The sequence below is a fragment of the Callospermophilus lateralis genome, unplaced genomic scaffold, assembly GCF_048772815.1.
Source record: "Callospermophilus lateralis isolate mCalLat2 unplaced genomic scaffold, mCalLat2.hap1 Scaffold_1712, whole genome shotgun sequence".
NCBI lineage: Eukaryota > Metazoa > Chordata > Mammalia > Rodentia > Sciuridae > Callospermophilus > Callospermophilus lateralis.
Window position 1 is genome coordinate 179,381 of NW_027512784.1, and position 20,703 is coordinate 200,083.

Here is a 20,703-nt window from a genome sequence, read left to right on the forward strand (position 1 = left end):
ATCGTGAACAGCACAGTTATTTGTACATATGGCTGACATTCGTTAGTCCTCTTCCCCGGATGCCTTCTACACCAGGATGAATATAAACGTTTCCCGCCAGGCTCAGGTCCCAGCTCACCAAGGAAGCCCTGCCTGAAAAGGGCTGGGCCAAGAGCCTGTCATCTGGACTGTATCAGCCAACGAGGGTTAGAATAGCTGTCACTCAAGGCTGCTACAGTACCTGGAGGCGGAGCAGGAGAGGAACTGTGTCCAATCAGGTGCGCAGAGGAAGGTGAAGGGCGGGCTCTCGCAATCTCACGGCTTTTCCTTTAGCTTGCTGAGCTCCTTCCTGCGTTGCTCCTTTGTCCTGTTCTCCCGATCCCCGGGGACTCTGCGTAACCTGGGGCCCCGAGGAGTTCGGAAACCAGACGTCCCTAGAAAGGACGGCGGGTCACCCTGGAGCTTCCAAACGGTGAGTGTGGCCAGGACTGGCGGGATCCGGTGAGCACTTGCTTTGGCGACCAGAGTGCCACTGGTGGATGACCCTGGGCCCTATCCCTAGTCCCGCGGGGTGGGAAGTGCTTGGTGGCAGGTCCCCGAGGTCACCCTGCTGGCGGGTGGCCCTGGACCTTGTCCCCGTGGTCCCGCGGAGTGGGTTGGGTGGCTGGTCCCCGAGTTCAGCTGCAGAGGGTGACCCAGTCCTCTCTGGCTAATCGTCCTGGGTCTCTCTCTCAGCGCTGGTCCCTGCCCTCTTCCGTTCCCTGTTGGTGACCTCCCTGGGTCATATCTAGGCAGCACGCAGCCTGAGGCTCCCAGAGTGTGAGGTGAGCAGGGGATGGTAACAGGGAATCTGGACTCAGGTGTGTTCTGTCAGTGAGAAGTTGGCCTTTGGGTCTGTCCCTGTTTTCTCCACAGAATTAACCTGTGCACCCTTCAACACATACTCCTAAATGTGCAAGAAGCTGGGTATGAAATCCATTTTCCATTGGGACCTTTGCTACTACTAGAGTTGGCAGCAGAACCCTACAATTCCAGTTCCCTGCCTGCATTCCCAGATGGCAGCTGCACTTTCCAGGGCGCACTTTATATCGATTTGCTCCACAGCCTACTGTTCAAGTAGACAGTGCTATCTTTTACCTTTTCTTTTTTCTTTTGGTTCCTGGGATTGAACTCTTGGGCACTTGGCCACTGAGCCCCATCCCCAGCTCTATTTTGTATTTTATTTAGATATAGGGTCGCATTGAGTTGCTTAGTGTCTTGTGGTTGCTGAGGCTGGCTTTGAATTCGGGATCCTGCCTCCATCTCCCCAGGCACTGGGATTGCAGGCATGTGCCAGTAAACCTGACCAGATAGTGTTTTAATTGTGGTAGTTTCACCTTTTAATGAATAGCACTTTTAAAGATTTTCTTTTCTTCTTTTTTTTTTTTTTAATGTGGGCCAAGATTTCCCACGAGTGGAAAGCAAAGAGGAATTACCTGGAACTTGAGTTTTTGTGTTCTGAAATCTTTGTAATGTTTTGAATAACCAATAAAAAAATAAAATTAAAAAAAAAAATAAAAAAAAATAAAGCACTTATGCATCTCTTCATCTTGCCCAGGTACAAACACCTGTGCAGAGTCTTTGAGCAGAGGTGTCCTTTGGATACCACACAGGGTCCTGTGTCTTCAGTCATTGTTCTGTCTTTTCCTGGGGCTGCTGCAATCCTATGTTTCAGTGTGCCTGCAGCACACAGGTGTCCTGTGTTCTGAAAGGTGCAGGCAATTTTAAGCTCTGCATCAGCTCCTCCTAGAGGACAGCCTGAGGTGTGGAGTGCAGCCTCTCAGGGGAGCAGCTGGAGACACCCAGGTCAGGCAGTGAGATGCTGGTGTTGAGGGAACATGACATATATAGTTCCTACCCTTTGGATGGGCTCAGAGCTGTGAAGGAAGAACAGTTATCCTAAAGAGCAGGGAAAACTGACCCCAGCAAGGTGGAGCAAAGCCCTACAAAGCTCTTCAGCAGCAGGAGGGAGGTGGGAGGATGTGCCTGGTGACAGAAGCCTGACCTGAAGCTGGTCAGTATCCAGTGGTGCTGCAGCTCCCCAGGTTTTTGCCTTGGAAAGACTGGCTCAGGTATTTTAGTGTCAGTTTTTCTATTAATTGTAAAATGTAATTTATTAGTAGGGTTGATTAGGAAATATTCCTAAAGGGTAAGAGAGAGAGATAATTCAAGGGGAAGGAAGAAGGCTAGAAACAGAAAACATTTTAGCAAACACTTGGTCCTATATTATTTTAGTTAAAAATTCTTAGGACTGTTTCTCTTCACCAGAGTGAGTTTACTTAGTTTCTCAGATGTCTTCTTTTATGTATTTATTTATTTATTTATTTATGTGGGGGGCGTGTTCTACCAATTTAAAATAGAATTCCAGGGCTTTGCTTTTGGAATGTTATGTGGGAATAGAAAAAAGGGAAATCCTATGTTGCAGTGTGCCTGCAGTAGATATGAATGCATTCTCAGATGAAAGTGTGGTAGAGAACTTGGTTTCTTTCTTTCCTTTTTTTTTTTTTTTTTTTTTTTTTTGTGGTACTGGGGATTGAACCCATGTCTTTGTGCATTCGAGGCAGGCACTCTACCAAATGAGTTATATCCCTAGCCCAGAAGTTGGTTTCTTTTTTACAAAATTCAGCCTCACAAGGGCTTGCTAACTTGCTGAGGTTGGATTTTAACTGGTGTTCCTTCTCTGTCATCCTCCAGAGTCACTGGGATTACAGGCCTGCACCACTGCACCTCTCTAGTTAAAATTTCTTATATATCTTTTTCTCTTTCCAGATGTGTTTTTTACTGGGGTTTGGGGGGTGGAAGAGTGGTTTAAAATAGAATTCCAGGACTTGCCTTTGGAAATGCTACCTGGAAAAGAAATAGGAAAGATCTTGTTTCAGTATGGTTGCAGAAAGTGAGTACATTTTCCCAGTACCTATGGTAGAAAAGTTGATTCATTCATTACAAAGATTCACCAAAACATCTGCTCTTGTATTTTGGAGGGGAGAGCAGCAAGGACAGGGCAAGATCAGATCCCAGGGCAGAGAATGTGTCACCAAAAGTCAGCCTGATCTCAGGGGGGGACAGGAAGAAGTGTATATACTGGCTCTAGCTGCCAGTGGGTCAGAGTTCAGGGTCCTGGATTAAGGAGAGAAACTTGAGTCAGTTTTGCTTAAAAAGTATTTTTCTGATCCCTGAAAACGAAATTCCTAATCACTTATGAGAAAAAAGAAGAGGGGAGGGATTTTCAGGATCAGTGTGTTTCTGCCATGGGCTAAAAAGGGAGCATCATTTGAGTCATAATGGGAAGGGAGTGTCTGTGCAGGAACTGCTCTAGCAGAATGCAGAGGAGGGGGATTTATTCAATCATAGATTTTTCACAGGAGTCCCTTTGGCACTTTCTTTTTCTTAAATATCTTTTCCATTTTGGCCAATCCTAAGTTGAGCCTTTTAAATTGAACATAAATGATGTGCTTTGTTAAAATCAAATCATTGAAGTCGAATAGGGGATGATAGGAGTCCCCAGTTTGTAGTTCTTTGCTCTCAGCAGGACTGTCCCTCCTGCCCTCCAGCTGACATCTACAATGGGGCAGTGTTGTGGAGCTGACCCTGAACTAGGATTTCTGCTGACTGGTGGTGTCAGAATTGAACTTTTGAGTGACCAGTAGTTTTGGAGAATGGATTGGTGTTCATCAAACTCATGTTGTAGGTGTCAGAAGTGGTTTCTTGGAAAAGGTCTCACAGGCCAGAACCTCCATGTACCTGCTGGTGGGTGCTTGGGTATCAGTGAGAACTGAGGTCCTGCAGGAGGGAACATTCCACTCTAGGGAAAAGAGAACACAGTGACCTTCCAGAACCAAATGTCCCAGCTGCTCATGTTTTCCTCATTTCCTAGGAAAATCCACCTGAGCTGCATCTACTGTGAGAATAGTCCCCAAGCTTGGGGAAGAGTTAGTCACAAAGTGGAGATTCCTGGTGTACTGTGGGTGAGAGGGTGCTTCCCTGAGCTGGTTTCTGTTGTTTTCTTTATCAAATCTTGGTGCCATAAAATTCCACTTTGTTCCAAGAATGTAGGAAGTTCTTTTTTTTTTTTTTTTCCCCCTCTTAGGTACTGGGGATTGAACTCAGGGACACTCAACCACTGAGATATCCCTGGCCCTTTTTTTGTGTTATTGTTGTTGTTGTTATTATTTAAATGTATAGACAGGGTCTCACCGAGTTGCTTATGCCTCCCTGTTGCTGAGCCTGGCTTTGAACTCATGGTCCTTCAGTCTCAGCATCCTAAGCCAGTGGGATAAAAGTCATAGCCATGTCACCTGGTCAAGAATTTTATTCCTTCACTGAATGGAAGATTTTTATATTATGGATTAATATTTATTTGGGTGCAGAAATTTGATGTTGAAATATTATTTTAATGCTCAGTTTAGTAAGAATCTATACACCCATATATTCCTGTCCAAATAGGGATGGGTTGGCCCTGGGCAGGCTGCCCTCTCTCCCTGCTCTCTCTACCCTCTGCCTGGAGGTGAGTGCAGTGCCAATTCTGTCATTCCTTCCATTTTAACCAGCTGTGAGGAAGCAGAATTTTTCTTAGTTCTGTCTTATTGAGTTTTCAGTACCTTAATGTTACCATTAGTGCTTTATCACTGAAGTTCTATAATGTGCGATGTGTGGTTTCTCTGCCTCATTTGATTAGACTCCTGTGCTGAGTCTTTGGGTCTCCCAGTTTCCTTCCCTGTTCCTGCTTCAGGAACTTCACTTGTTTCCAGTTTCATTTTTACATTTTTGACAATTTCATTCTATTTTTAAATTTGGTCCCCAAGTATGTACCCTTTATAATTTTGTACACATAGGGAAATTCTCAGGTTATTGATTATGGGTAAACTGCTGCAGTGTGAGGAGCAGCTGTCTCACCATTCATCCATTTACCCTCCTCCCTGTCTATCCTTTTTTACTTCCATGTGGCTATATATTGCTTTTCACTTACTACCATTAGTATGAACATTTTTCTGTGTATTTCCATGGTCTTTGAAATGGTTTTCAGTCATTTTCTCATGGAATTTATTTTTAGGTTATATTTTTATCTTTTAATTTTCCCTTCAAATGAATTTATTTCTCTTCTAAAGACTGCAGACATCTGCCCTGAGGTAGGGTAGCCTTCTTGCCCCCTATTGCAGTTTGGTGGAAGAGCCTTCTTTTTATACATGTATCATTCTTTTTTTCCTTTGAATTTATCTTATTAAGTATATCTATAGAACAGGAAGCATGGTGGATTTTGAGAGATAAATTCTTAGGTGTCCCCTCCTGGACACAGGGAATGAGCCTTTCTGGGGCCACATTTCAGCAGTCAGAGTCTGGCTCCCAATATGGGAATGTGATTACCCCTTTGCAAGAGGGTATTTATTCTGAACTGTGAGTGAGGCAGGCTCTAACCTGACCTGGTTCAAATGTTTGCTTGTTCTTTCACTGAGTTATTTTGTAATTGTCATCTAATTCGTTTTTTATGCACTTAATACTTGTACTTCCTGATTGTCTTTTTATTATTATTATTATTATTATTATTATTATTATTATTATTGTCTGAAAATGAGTTGACAGAGTAAAAGTGTGAGGAGGCTTTGCCCAAGAAGCCCTGGCCTTTTCCCAAGTGATTTATGCCTGGCTCCCTTCTTCCCAGTTAGGCCTGACCAGGCACACACCTTTTCTGAGGTCATGGTAGGCTGCCTTGGAACCAAGGCTGTAATTCCTCACATATGCCTGGTACTCTGTGCCCAGAAGAGCTTCCTAGCCAACAGGACCTGCTGTGGAAAGCCAGGCTCAGCTCTGCATAAGTGGAAATGTTCCCCTGGTGGGGCAGGTCCCCTTGCAGGGAGGAAGTCCTGCCTGAAAAGGGCTTTTGCCAATACCTTGTCTTCCTGGCCTATGTATCAGGAGTGTGATGCATCTCCTGTCAGTCAGGGCCCCAGAGTGTGCATATTTGTGTTGGGGAGAGACAGGGGTCTTGTGGAGCCTTGGCTAGTTAGCAGGCAGCTGGTGGGAGGGGGTGGCCTTCCACAGTCTCAGAAGCCTATATCTCTCACCCTGTGGAGCTCAGAATCCATCTCCAGGACTGTGTCTTCTCTGCTGTGTGAGGCCCAAGTGACTCTGGCTCACATTTGTCTCCCTGTGACCTGCAGGTGCTATGAGGTCCATAAGAAGGATGTCAGGTCTCCCCAGAAGGCGGAAAATGGTGAGTGTGGGGGGCAGGTCTGGTCAGGTGGGAGGTAGGCTTGTTACAAGTGGTGAACCAGCTGTGGCTGGCCTCTGGCCTCCCATTGTCATCTCTATAGTCAGCTAAGAGTACATGAGTCAGATGCTGCTTTAGCTCAGCCCTTGATGGCCATGGTGTGGGCTGGTGCAGGTGGGTTCCCAGTGTGCTGCCGGGTCTGCAGCTACTTTGGCAGAACCCTCTCTGCCCAGCTGGACCCCAGCCCTAGGTTCTCAGTGTGAAGTGAAGGCAGCGGGTCTCAGGGGATCCTGCCTTAGGTGTGGGGCTCCTGGGTAGAAGATGCTGGTCTGAGGGATCTGTGTTTCTTCTCTCAAGGAGTCACCCTCCTTTCCCCATCCTATGCCCTACCAGGGCTTTTGGTACATTCTTAATATTCCTGTCCTTTTCTCATATTTACAGATCTGACTCTCCCTCCAAGTTCACAGCATTTTCATCTCTTTTTGTGAATTTCCCATATGATGAAAGGAGAGAACAGTCACCTGGAACTTTACTGTTAAGAGAACTTGTGCCTGCCCCTCCCTCCTCTCTCTCTCTCTCTCTCTCTCTCTCTCTCTCTCTCTCTCTCTTTTCCTTCCCCAGGACTTGATACCTTATCAAATTGTGGAGAGGTTTCCTTTGGACCCCTCACAGGGTTCCATGTTTTCAGCCATTATATTGCCCCGCTTGGGGCTGTGTCAAGTCCTGTAGGCTGCACTGTGTCCTACAGGAAGCAGGCAATTTTAGGCCCTGAGTCAGCTCCTTCTAGAAGACATTGTGAAGTGTGTCATTCAGCTTGTGAGGGGAGCAGCTGGGGGCCATTATGCTGAGGAATCTCTTAGAATAGGCCTCATCTAGACAGCTGCCTCCTAGGGACACTGTCTCCCCCAAGCCCTGTTCCCATTCCTTGGAGACAGGTGGACAGTGAGCCTGTGGATGCTGGTGCTGAGGGGCCAGGTCAGCAGTGATTCCTGCCCTTGCATTCTCTCACAGTTGTGAAGGAGGAAAACTCTCCCAGAGCAAAAGGACCACCCACCCCAGTGCAGTGCTGTGCAAACCTGAAAGCCTCGTAGACTAGAGTCATGGTCAGGTCTCCTGTCCTGGGAGGGTGATCATGGAGTGTTTCAGTGAGCAGGACCAGGTGTGAGATGTCCAGCTGGCAAGGACCTTACCTGCCCCTTGAGCCTGACACATCTGTGTTCCCTCAGCACCAGCCTTTTCTGTCACTTCAAATTCATCTGCTTACTTATCAGAGACCTAGGTATTCGTTAAATGTCAAACGTATTTATTCAGGGGTGAGGTAAAAAAAAAAAAAAAAAAGAAAAAAGAAAAAAAAGAAAGAAAGAAAAAGAAAAAAATACCTTCTATTTGATCATTGTTTTCATTGGACTTGTTTTAGGACTTTAAGAATAAAAGCTCCTAATAGGTTATGTTGTTATTCTCATTTCCTTTGTTGTGCTGAGTGTCTAACCCAGGGCAGTAGTTCTCATGTATTCTCAAATTGTGCCCCCCCCCATTTGTATTAGTATATTAGTTATACGTGATATTAGGGTTTGTTTTATTTATTTATCTTTTTGCTGTCAGGGATTGTACTCAGAGGAACTTTACCACTGAGCCACATCCTGGGCCCTTTTTATATTTTATTTTTAGACCATCTCCCTGACTTGTTTAGGGCCTCACTACATTGCTGAGGCTGGCCCTCAAACTTGCATCCTCTGCCTCAGACTCCTTGGTTACTACTGTTACAGGTGTGTACCTCCTTGCCTGGCTAATGTTGGGTTTTATTTTTTACATAATGTGCAAGCATTAGGTTGGTGTAAGTTACTCCACTTCAGTCCCCAGTAATTTTCCTTTCTCTCCTACTTTCTTTCTGTTTCCTTACCTCTACTCACTAGACTTCCTACTATTATTTATCTATCTATCTATCTATCTATCTATTTCAAATCTATGCTCTATTGATCAACATAATGGTGGAATTCATCATGATATGTCATCTATGTGCGTAGGATGATCTGTTCAACTCCACTCCAGTGTTCTCTCATTTCCTGTTTCCTCCCTTATCTCAGTCTCTGTCCTCTTCTTCACCTCCCTCTCTTCTATTTTCACAGGATCCTGCCTACCCCACTTTTGTCCTGATTTTGCTCTAGCTTCCACATATGGGAAAGAAAACATTCAGCATCTGAGTTTCTGGCTCTCACTTATTTTACTTAGTATGTTGTCTTCCAGTTCTACTCATTTTCATGCTAATGACATACTTTCATTTTTTATATCTGAGCAAAATCCCATTGTGTATGTGTACCTCAATTTCTTTGTTCTTTTTTCTCTTGATGGCATCCTGGGCTGGCCTTGGATATGGGGAACTGTGGTGTGACTTTATCACTGTAGCATGTTGATGTTGCACAGTGTGCTCTGGGTGCTCCCTGCAGGATGGTACTGAGTCCCAGGGTTTGCAGTAAGGACTGAGGTGCGTCATGAAGTTATGTGAAATTTGAGGCTGTTCCAGGGTCACATTTGTTCTGCTTCATTTTCCCTGTTTCCATGTAGAGCAGCTCCACTGCTGTTTGGCTGTCCTTCTGCTCCCTGAGGCGGCTGTCATTTCTCTTCTACATGGTGTTCCAGGTACCATTACTGCACCCTTGATTACTGCTGACTTGAAGTGAGCTTTGTACTCATGAAGTGCTAGTCAGACTGCTGTTCTCATTTTCAAAGTCCTGTGGTATTCTGGGTCCCTCGTAATGTTGAATGACATTTTCAATTTCTAAAAAGGAATCATCACCCGGGATTCTGATGGGTTTAAATATAATTGGTAGATTCTTTGGAGTATCACCACCTTAATAACATTAAACCTTTAGTCCATGAGCATAGAATGGTATTTATTTGGATGTTGAGCTACTTCCACCAAGCATTACAGTTTAGAAAATAAGTTTTATAATTTTCTATTTGCTATTTATTGTGTATGTATTATATATTATTATTATATTGTTTTTTCCTCTATATTTACTTTTTGAGTGTCATTGTAAATGAACTTTTTAAGTTCCATTTCAGAATTTTATGAGTAAAAAGTTGATTTTTTTGATTATTAAATTTATGAGTTTTGTTTACTAATTTTTTCACTCCTGACCTTGGGAACACATCTTCTTCTTGGGTGCTACCAGGTTTTGAAAATCACGAGTGCTGGTGTGCTGAACTTTGTAGGGCAGGATGTCATGTGGACCTACATTGTGAACTCATTTGGGTTTCCCCAACTTTGCGAAATGGCTTAGGGTCCAGGAGCCACCACTCTGACAAATGAGATAGGGTTGATCACTTCAGCCTGTGACAGTTGAGTGGCTGTGGGCCTGTGAGGAGGTTTGTGTGAAGCCTCTGTGTGTTAGAGCCCTAGGACTTCTCAGGTATCGATCTCCCCCATGTCGAAGGCTTTCTGGGAGGTAAAGCAGTGAAGAAACCCTGTCAGATGTCCTTATCCACTTGTAGTAGAGACTGTAGGGAGCAGGAAGCCAGAAACACAAGGCAAATGGGCACTGTGTCAGGCAGTCACTGTTGATGGGGTGAGAGGTGGTGAAGGGTGCAGAGGTGTCCCTCTCTCCTCCTGTCTTGGTGCCTGTGGCAGCTGTCTCAGCCCGTGAGTGGGTCTGAGTTTTTACCTTTCCCACCTTTATATGGTGGAGTCCTTGGTTTTGCCTCAGTATCTGGTGCTGTGTGAGTCAGCCCTGAGGTCTGGAATGCTGTGATTTTGTTCCTGGCTTCCCTGGGAGCCCCCCTCTTGCTGTGTTGTCTAGAAGTAGTGAGAGCAGGAATCCTTGACTTTTTTTTCTGTCATGGAGACAGGGTTTTGTTCTTCAGTGTAGCCTTAGGTTTTATAGATCCCTGTGGCTTTTTAGGGTTTTTCATTCTTTTCCTGGTATGTGCATGTTGATGTCATGAAGATGGGTTTGATTTTTGTCAGCTGCTTTTTCTAGGTATCAAACCTTCTCCAGAATCATGATGCGCCGGTGTTTTCTACATTTCTTTGGGGGTGCCATTTCACTCTGTTGGTGGTATCTGATAAAGGATAAAATTTTCAGTTTAGTGTTGATTCGCTTTTAAATTGCACATGTGGATGAGGTGCAGTGAGCTAGTTGTACACCTGTTCCAGTGTGTCATGATAAGATTAGGGCTTTAGCCCTTCTGACCATTACATTTATCATTTCTGGGTGTCTGTGGACTACTCCCTCTGGTTTGTTATGAAATGCTTAGTGACATGTTGTGCACTACATGCTCTGGACACTCTGCTGTTCTGGAGAGCAGTCCTGCTGGCCCCTCCTGAGAGTATTTTAGTACCTGATACACAGTCTGCTCTTCCAGTCCTGCCCTGTCCCTTCTCCTCACTCTTCCTTTCCTCTGGTGACTATTCTTGTACTTTCTGTGACTTCAACTTGCAACTTCTCTGAGTGAGTTTGTACACACAGATGTCTCTCTCTGTGCCTGGCTTTTTCCACTCAGTGTGGTGTCCAAAGTTTCACTCTCATTGCTGCAAATGACACAACTAAAAGCCATTTGGTGAAATCAAGTTCATCTATTCTTTCATGAATGACATGGATGGAAAAATATCCCAGAAACCATTCCCAAATCCACTGTTGTGAGATTGTGCTCTGCATTGTCTTCTAAGAATGGATGAGATTCACATCTTCAGGGCTTTGGTCCATGTGGATTTCATGTAGGTACGTGCCGTGAGGCGAGGGTCTGACTTCACACGTTGACATGAACACACAGTTTCCCGGCCATTCATTTTCTTGAAGGTCCTGTTTGCTGTGAAACATTTTTTTCTTCTTTTTCTGCATGGGTCAGCAGTGCCCTGGTCCCCCATTTTATTGTTGTATATGTCTGCCTTTAAACCAGTGCTACTCTGTCTTTGTTAGTATAGTTGGAGGAGGTTTTGAAAGCTGGAAATGTGGTGCTCTGCAGTTTATTTATTATTTTTTTTCTGTTGTTAATTTTCTTGTATTTCCATGTGAACATTAGAACAATACTTCTTACTTTTATGTAAAAAATGTCATTGCTATTTAGAAAGTGATTGAACTGATTTCATGGTTAATTTTGTGTAGATTACAATTCCATTTGCTTGCAAATACCAAATATCTTTACATGTATCATTTCCCTGAAGTAGTTTGTAGTTTTAGTTGTGTCAGATTTTGTGGATAATTTCTAAACCTTTTTGTTTGTTTGTTTGTTTGTTAACGTGGTTTTCTGCTCCTGCTGCATGTCCTGTCTCTTTTCCATTTCAGTTGTGCATTTATTCATCTTACTATGCACCCACACCCTCTAATGTCCCATCTATTTGAGGCTACTTTTTAATTCATTTTCATCTTTTAAATGCATTTGAATTTCTCATTCTTTGTTCTTGCTTACTCTTCTTATATAAAAATCTTTTTTTTCTATTTCTCTAGAAAAAAACATTTTGAAACTGTTTTAGTTTTGTATATCACACCAGAATGTCTAATAAATTAACATGTGTCCAAGGAATAATGAAAATAATGCATTTTTTCTGTTTAATACCATTTTGTGTTGATTCATTTTTAAAATTGCATGTGAATGTTTCCGATTCTCAACAATGCATTCTGTCATTAGTTAATTTTTTATATGAATTTCAAACCACTGAAAGCTTTCTTTTCTCTTCGTCCCTCTTATGGTTCATCTTTCTGCTAACTATAAAGAAAGGAACAAAGAAGGCTTGTGGGGAGCCATTCCAAACACACACACACACACACACCTTTGAATCCTGATGCACCATGAGGATCCGAAAGATCACTGTAGTCTGGTGTAATAGTGGCATGACTGGTGACTCGGTCTTTTCCCTCATTCAGATAATAACGTGTGGCACTGGGAGTGGCCCTAGGAATAGGGTGCACTGTTCCCTTGTAATCCTACTTCTTGCCTCATTTGAATCGCTTCTTCCCATTCAAAGGGTTTAGCACCTGCTTCTCTCTCTTTCCATGGACTTCTAAGGTCAGAGGAGCCATGACAGGACCCAAAGGAAAAGGTATTTCTGTCTCTGATTATTTTGTGCAGCCCAGTTCACTAGACTGGGTGTTTTAGTCCTGGAATACAACAGAGACTTACCCATATAATGCAGAGGCAAGAAAGAAGTGGCTGCTCCTCCTAGCACCATGTTTATTTATCTCCCAAGTTACATAGCTTATTGTTACCATGACTACATTATGATTTAGTCTTCCTTTAATCCCAAATGCTAACTAACTGACATAAGGTCCAGGTTAATATAAACACAGAACCCCTCTATGCTATCTGTGTCCAATAATATTATTTAAAGTTCTTTATTTATACTCAGATGTCACTTAAACATTCTGGTAGTTTTTATTTAGGCTGCCTCACCATTGCACATACACCACAGTGTATTCACACGGTCCTAGAAGGAATGGCTGTTACATACTAGGCTGTCTCATGTAAGTGCTTCCTAGGGTTCAGCCCCACACAGCATTTCACTTAACAAGCTACCAAAATTGATCATGCATTAGGTTTGGTTGCACCACCGTCATTACAAACACTGCAATAATCCCTTTTCTATTGATAACCATTTATATGTAGCCCATTATTATCCATAAATATCATTGACCAAAACGTCATGTGGCACATGACTGTATATGATGTAAGACAACAATCTGCTCTCTAGAACATATTGACAGGTGTTACACCTTTCTTATTCTTATTGGGCTTGGACAAGTACCTTCCATTGATGACTAGGAGTTTGGCTTGTGAAATATCAGAAAAGTATTTGGCACTTTTCCCATTATATTTTGATATTAATTTGAAGATATTACAAGTTGTTTATTGATGATTGTTTTTGTAATTAGTAGGTTACATTTGATCTGGAATAAAGCACCAATATATTCTAATTGGTTGTCTTGGTTGTAATCGCACAGGTTGAGCTCAATCCCCAGTTGCCATGTTGTGACCACCTCAATGAAATGTTGCCTATCATGAAAGCTCTTAGACTTTGTTTTCAGAGGGTTCTTTTTCTTTTTTTTAATGGATTGGCGATCATTGATCGTGGAGGTTCTACATTGTATGAGTGGGACAAAATAATACAATTTCCAGAGTAAAGCAATCATTCAGCACCTACTATGTTGCTTACCTACACTGTCAAGCACTGTGATTCTGTATAAATGCTTAGTTTGGTGAGATCCTGTCCAAATCTTTACCTCCTTCTACCAGCTAAAGTACAACTTTGTCAGTAGGCCTTTCTCAGGATAGGTACTGACAGGAGAACTAAACTTAGGTCTCTTCTGCACATGATATAGTAAGGCTTCATTATTCTATGACATTCACCCTAAAAAGATCTTAGGGGTGACTCAGTAGCATGCCTGAACTAAAATTGAGAAGGAATTTTTTTTTTTTCCTCCTCTGCTGATGCTTTCCTGATAGTTCAGTTCTTATATTGGAATGCCTGGTTGGGGAATTGAGTGCAGACAGAGTACAAGTTTAACAACCAAATCATAGTTTGAGTATTTGGAGATCACAATTGTGAGCGTATCTCACATATTAAGAATAGAGGCCTCATGCTGACTTTCTGTCCTGGCCTGCACTACATTTTTGTGGGGTATTTTAGAATTCAGTGGTCTTCGAGGATGTGGCTGTGAAGTTCACCCAGGAGGAGTGGGCTTTGCTAGAACCTTCCCAGAAGAGTCTCCACAGAGATGTGATGCAGGAAGTCCTTAGAAACCTGGCTTCTATAGGTAAGGATGATGTTTCATTACATTATCAAGGATAGAGCACCTGGGAGGGTTTTTTTTTTTTTCTTCATGAATTTGGAATGTGGGAAAGGGAGTACTTAGGGGAATAAATTGGGCCTAATGTCATTGCCCTCTACAGCATAAATACCATAATCCTTTTTTTCCCTCTTTTTAAATCTTTTTTAAATGGGTGCAGTATAGATGTCCAAATTGTAAATCCTGTAATGCATTCTGAAATCATGATGATTCTAATGACTTTTCTGGGACTACATTTCAGGAGACACATGGGAGGACCAGAACATGGAATATCAGAATACAAATACTGAGAGAGACGTAAGGTAATTTGTTCTCATATGAGGAAACCAAGTGCTTTGAGGGAATTCTAGCACATCCTACAATTCTACAAATAAGCGAGAAAAACAGGCATGAGATGAATTATTCTTTTTACACCAAAATGAACTTTAATGTAAGGTAATTGTTTACTGTTTTAAAAAATTATTGACTTGTTGACAATGTCAAAAAACTTCATTTATAATAGCACTGCTTTAGTAGCAGTTGTGGTGAAGCAGTCTTATAAAGTAATTGTTACATTGACTTTCAAAGAGCATACAGTATAGACATAACAGAAAACCCATACTTTCCCTGATATTGGTAATATAAGTCCAAAGCCTATTAATAAATGTGAAAGTATTAATGACCCAACCATAAATTGTGCTTATATTTTTTTTTACAGAAGTCATATGGTAGGCTCTGGAAAACTTTGAAAAGGTACTCTGTGTAAAAACCTTCAGTGAGATTCCAAATCTTAGTCTTAAAGGAACATTTCTGCTAGTCAGTTCATGTGAAAGCAATATGTGTGGACAGGTCTTCACATGTCACGTTTTCCTTAATAGGCCCATCTTATCTCACTCTGCAAACAAACCATATGAGAATGAGGAGTGTGGAAGAAAGCTATATAAATGTAAAGAGAAGAGAAAGTCCTCCATTTCTCTCACAAGTGTTCCATGCCACGTGTCAGAGCACACTGTAAATGGACCTAATGGAGGTCTGGCATTTGGAAGAGAGTTCAGTTGTTCCAGGTGTTTTCAAAAATATCAACCATCTCATACTGGAGAGCAGCCACCTGGGTGTAAGCAATGTGGAGGCACCATTACTATTTCAAGTAACCTTCAAATGCATGTACAAACTCCTACTGGAGAGATGACTTACAGATGTAAACAATGTGGGAAAGCCTTCACTCATTCATATTCTCTTCAAATACATAAACAAACTCATACAAGAGAAAAGCTCTATGAATGTAAAGAATGTGGTAAAGCCTTCAGTAAATTCTCCTACTTTCGAATACATAAACGAACTCACACTGGAGAGAAGCCCTATGAATGTAAACATTGTGGTAAAGTCTGCACATGTTCCTCTGAACTTCAAGTGCATGAACGAATTCATACAGGAGAGAAGCCGTATGAATGTAAGCAGTGTGGTAAAGCCTTCACTCGGGCTTTTCACTTTCACTCACATAAAAGAACTCATACTGGAGAGAAGCCCTATGAATGTGAACACTGTGCAAAAGCCTTCTGTACGTCCTCTTCTCTTCATATACATATACGGATTCATACAAGAGAGAAGCCCTATGAATGTAAGCAGTGTGGGAAAGCCTTTCTTTCTTACAGTACACTTTGGAAGCATGAACAGATTCACACTGGGAAGAAGCCCCATGAATGTAAAGAATGTGATAAAGTTTTCGCTTCTTCTTATGAACTTCAAGTACATATAAGAACTCATACAGGAGAGAAGCCATATAAATGTAAGCAGTGTGGCAAAGCCTTCATTCGGTCATCTTGCCTTCATTCACATGAAAAAACTCATACTGGAGAGAAGCCCTATAAATGTAAACAATGTGCAAAAGCCTTCACTACATCCTCTAAACTTCAATTACATGAAAGAATTCATACTGGAGAGAGGCCCTATGAATGTGAACAATGTACAAAAGCCTTCATTTGTTCTTCTTCCCTTCGGATACATAAACGAACTCATACCGGAGAGAAGCCCTATGAATGTAAGCAGTGCGGCAAAGCCTTTAGCTCACCTGGTACCCTTCGCGTACATAAAAGAACACATACTGGAGAGAAGCCCTATGAATGTAAACAATGTGGGAAAGCCTTCACTCGGTTATCTTACTGTCACTCTCATGAACGAATTCATACTGGAGAGAAGCCCCATGAATGTAAAGAATGTGGTAAACTCTTCACTTTTTCCTATGAACTTCAAGTACATAAAAGAACTCACACAGGAGAGAAGCCATATAAATGTAAGCAGTGTGACAAAGCCTTCATTCGGTCATCTTGCCTTCATTCACATGAAAAAACTCATACTGGAGAGAAGCCCTATGAATGTAAACAATGTGCAAAATCCTTCACTACACCCTCTAAACTTCAAATGCATGAAAGAACTCATACTGGAGAGAGGCCCTATGAATGTGAACAATGTACAAAAGCCTTCACTTGTTCTTCTTCCCTTCGAACACATAAACGAACTCATACCGGAGAGAAGCCCTATGAATGTAAGCAGTGCGGCAAAGCCTTTAGCTCATCTGGTACCCTTCGAATACATGAAAGAACTCATACTGGAGAGAAGCCCTATGAATGTAAACAATGTGGGAAAGCCTTCGCTCGGTTATTTAACTGTCACTCACATGAACGAACTCATACTGGAGAGAGGCCCTATGGATGTAAACAGTGTGGTAAAGCCTTTTCTTCATCTAGTAAACTTCACAAGCATGAGCAAATTCACACTGGGGGGAAATTCTATGAATGTAAACAATGTAGTAAAGTCTTCAGTTGTTCCTCTGAACATCAAGTACATAAACAAACTCATATGGCAGAATGTAAACAGTGTGGAAAAGCCTTCACTACGTCCTCCAAACTTCAAATACATGAAAGAACTCATACTGGAGAGAAGCCCTATGAGTGTAAACAATGTACAAAAGCCTTCAGTTCTTCCTCTTCTCTTCAGCAACATAAACAAATTCATACTGGAGAGAGGCCCTATGAATGTAAGCAGTGTGGTAAAGCCTTTACCCAGTCCTCCATCCTTCACTCACATAAGAGAACTCATACCGGAGAGAAGCCCTATGGATGTAAACAATGTGGGAAAGCCTTCTCTCAGTCCTCTACTCTTCACGCCCATGTACAAACTCATACTGGAGAGAAGCCGTATGAATGCAAAGAATGTGGTAAATCCTTCACTGCCTTCTCTTCCCTTCGAAAACATAAACAAATTCATACAGGAAGGAAGCCTTATGAATGTAAGCAATGTGGGAAAGCCTTTAGTTCAACTGGTACACTTCAAGCTCATGAAAGAAATCATACTGGGGAGAAGCCCTATGAATGCAAAGAATGTGGAAAAGCCTTCACTGCCTTATGTTACCTTCGAAAACATAAACAAATTCACACTGCAAATAAGCCCTATAAATGTAAGCAATGTGGCAAAGCCTTTATTTCATCTACTAAACTTCACAGACATGAAAGAACTCATACTAGGGAGAAGCCCTTTGAATGCAAAGAATGTGGAAAAGCCTTCTCTGCATTTTCTTACCTTCAAAAACACAAACAAACTCATACTGGAGAGAAACCCTATGAATGTAAGGAATGTGGCAAAGCCTTTAGTTTATCTAGTACCCTTCACAGACATGAAAGAACTCATACTGGGGAGAAGCCCTATGAATGTAAGCAGTGTGGCAAAGCCTTTAGTGCATCTGGTACCCTTCGCATACATGAAAGAACTCATACTGGGGAGAAGCCCTATGAGTGCCAAGAATGTGGAAAAGCCTTCACTGCCTTCTCTTACCTTCAAACACATAAACGCTCTCATACAGGAGAGAAGCCCTATGGATGTACAAAATGTGATAAAGTCTTCACTAGTTTGTTTAACCTTCAAATACATAAACGCTCTCATACTGGAGAGAAGCCCTATGAATGTAAGCAATGTGGCAAAGCCTTTAGCTCATCTGGTACCCTTCGCACACATGAAAGAACTCATACTGGGGAGAAGCCTTATGAGTGCAAAGAATGTGGAAAAGCCTTCACTGCCTTCTCTTACCTTCATAAACATAAGCAAACTCATACTGGAGAGAAACCCTATGGATGTACAAAATGTGGTAAAGCCTTCACTAGGTTGTTTAACCTTCGAATACATAAACGATCTCATACTGGAGAGAAGCCATATGAGTGTACGCAATGTGGTAAAGCCTTTACTACTTTGTCTAGCCTTCAAATACATAAACGATCTCATACTGGAGAGAAGCCCTATAAATGTAAGAAGTGTGGCAAAGCCTTCACTTGGTTATCTAACCTTCATTCACATGAAAGATCTCATGCTAGAGAGAAGCCCTATGAATGTAAGCAGTGTGGGAAAGCCTTCACTCAGTCCTCTATTCTTCAGGCACATGAACAAATTCATATGGGAGGGAAGCCCTATGACTCTAAGCAGTGAAACAAAGCCTTCACTAAGTACATTGAGTTTTGTACACATGAAGGAATTCATGATAGAGAGAATCTGTATTAATGTAAACCCTGTTGAAAAGCCTTCACTACTTTAACTACCATTCAAATACTTAATCAAAATCATACTGGAGAAAATCATGATCCGTGTGAACACTGTGGGAAAGCCTTTTGTTCATCCAGTTAACTTTGCTCACATGAACCAACTCATAGGAAAGAACTCTTATGAATGTAAACACTGTGTGAAAGACTTTGCTTCACCCATTGAACTTCACTTCCATGAAAAAACTCATACTGGAAAGAATGTTTACATGGGTATGTAAACATTGTGGTAAAAGCTTTAGATGTTCTGTTTATCTTCATGTGCCTGAGCAGACTCAAACTGGAGAGTATCTATGAATGTAAATAATGTGTTAAAACCATCATGGTGGGGTTGTGGCTCGGTGGTAGAGCATTTGCCTGGCGTGTGTGAGGCACTGGGTTTGAGTCTCCTCACCACCTATAAATAAATGAATAAAATGAATGTTCATCAACATCTAAAAAATTTTTAAAAATAAAAGAAAAATCTTCGTGTTTTTTCCCCCTTTTCCTTCAAATACATGAACAATCTCAATGGAGAAAGGCCCCATGAGAATAAATGGTGTTGTAAAGCCTTCAGTGGTTTGAATTATCTTCGAAAACATGACAAAACTCATGCTGGGGAAAAACCTTGTGAATGTAAACAATGTGGGAAAGCCTCCACTTATTACAGTGGGCTTTAGACACATAAAAATATATTGGAGAAGAGCTCTGTGAATGTAATGATGTGGTAAAGCATTTACTAGTTGTGTATATCTTCATGTATATGAATGAACTTATTGGAGAGAGACCTCCAATAAGTACTTTTACCTCATGTAAACAATGTGGTACAACTTTTGCTCATTCTAATTCAGTTTGAAAACTCATAACAGAGAGAGACTGTATGAAAACAGTCTGGAAAAACTATCAGGATTGTCACTCTTTTTCAAGGGTATAAACACTCATACTGCAGAGAAAACATGTAAATGGAAGCAATGTAAAAAATGTTTCCTTATTCTTTTTTTTTCTCTATATATGTTTGTTTTAGTTGTAGGTGGACACAATGTTTTTATGTTATTTATTTATTTTTATGTGGTGCTAAGGTAGAACCCAGGGCTTCACATGTTCTAGGTGAGTGCTCTACTGTTGAGCCATAACTCCTGCCCTCCTTTATTATCAGCTTCAAATTATAAACAGATTCATACTGGATAGTAGCCTAATGAGAGTCAACAATGTGAAAAAGCCTTCAATTAATCTTGCTATTTTCAAATATAAGAATGAACATTGTATATAAAAAGCAAATCCTTTATTTGTTGCAGTGACATTCAAAAAACATGAAATAACTTGTATTGGAACAAAGCTATATTAATGTAAACAATCAGAACAAACATATATTAATGTAAACACCTTTGGTGCATTTCCTCTAATAATCGTTAAAGAAATGGTAATGTAGCAATGCTATTTGAATGCAAAAATTCTGGCAAATGATCCAATTTTCCTCGTCATCTTCAAGTGGAGGATTCACACTACAAAAACTCTGAACATTAACGACGTGGTAAATCATTTTTTCCTGTTGCTTTTAAAGCCATTTTACTCATAGTGGAAGAGAAACTCTCTAAATGTGTTATATTTACTTCTTATACATAGAAGGTAGTGGAACAAAGGAATGTGTGAAAATGTCCAATTTTATGGTTCCTTTGAAGAACATAAAACTGTTGCACAGGTTGAGAAACTCTGAACCAGAAATCTGATAGAGCCTTCACACATTCTAGTTTGATTTATGTTTCAGATATCCATTTTACTCACAAAAATACCAGGGAAAATTCAACCTAATAGAGGGAAGATTTATTTTGGCTCATGGTCATATAATATTCAGTCTATCATCGACTGAACACCTTGCTTTAGGCCTGAGGTGAAACAGAACATAAAATGTGATGGTGTAGTAGAGAAGGACTTCTTACCTCATGGCAGCTGGGAAGGGGGGGGGAGAGAGAGAGAGAGAGAGAGAGAGAGAGAGAGAGAGAGAGAGAGAATATGAATGATGTACATCACTAGTTGCCTAACAAGTTTTTATTGTGCAGACTGTAGTTGTGGCCTTTTTATTTTCAGTGCTTCTGCTTCACTTGATAGTGTAGTGTGCACTTGTGATAGGGTTCACATTATTTGTGCCTAATGTTCCAGG

At 41.5% G+C, this 20,703-nt stretch overlaps 1 protein-coding gene across 1 annotated transcript; it reads left to right on the plus strand.

Moving 5' to 3' along the window:
• Nucleotides 1-346: 346 nt before the first annotated feature.
• On the plus strand, nt 347-18,904 carry LOC143385764 (uncharacterized). Its single transcript, XM_076841293.2, has 5 exons — nt 347-451; nt 6,174-6,226; nt 13,845-13,971; nt 14,246-14,306; nt 14,862-18,904. The coding sequence occupies exons 2-5, from the start codon at nt 6,179-6,181 to the stop codon at nt 18,454-18,456; spliced, it is 3,831 nt and encodes a 1,276-aa protein (XP_076697408.1). The 5' UTR covers nt 347-451; nt 6,174-6,178; the 3' UTR covers nt 18,457-18,904.
• The last annotated feature ends 1,799 nt before the right edge of the window (nt 18,905-20,703 follow it).

What these genes read in the sequence shown, in the direction of transcription:
- LOC143385764 (XM_076841293.2), top strand. Translation starts at nt 6,179, where the DNA reads ATGAGGTCCATAAGAAGGATGTCAGGTCTCCCCAGAAGGCGGAAAATG. An exon ending in TCCCCAGAAGGCGGAAAATG is followed by an intron (nt 6,227 to 13,844) that starts GTGAGTGTGGGG and finishes GGGGTATTTTAG; the next exon opens with AATTCAGTGGTCTTCGAGGA. An exon ending in TAGAAACCTGGCTTCTATAG is followed by an intron (nt 13,972 to 14,245) that starts GTAAGGATGATG and finishes ACTACATTTCAG; the next exon opens with GAGACACATGGGAGGACCAG.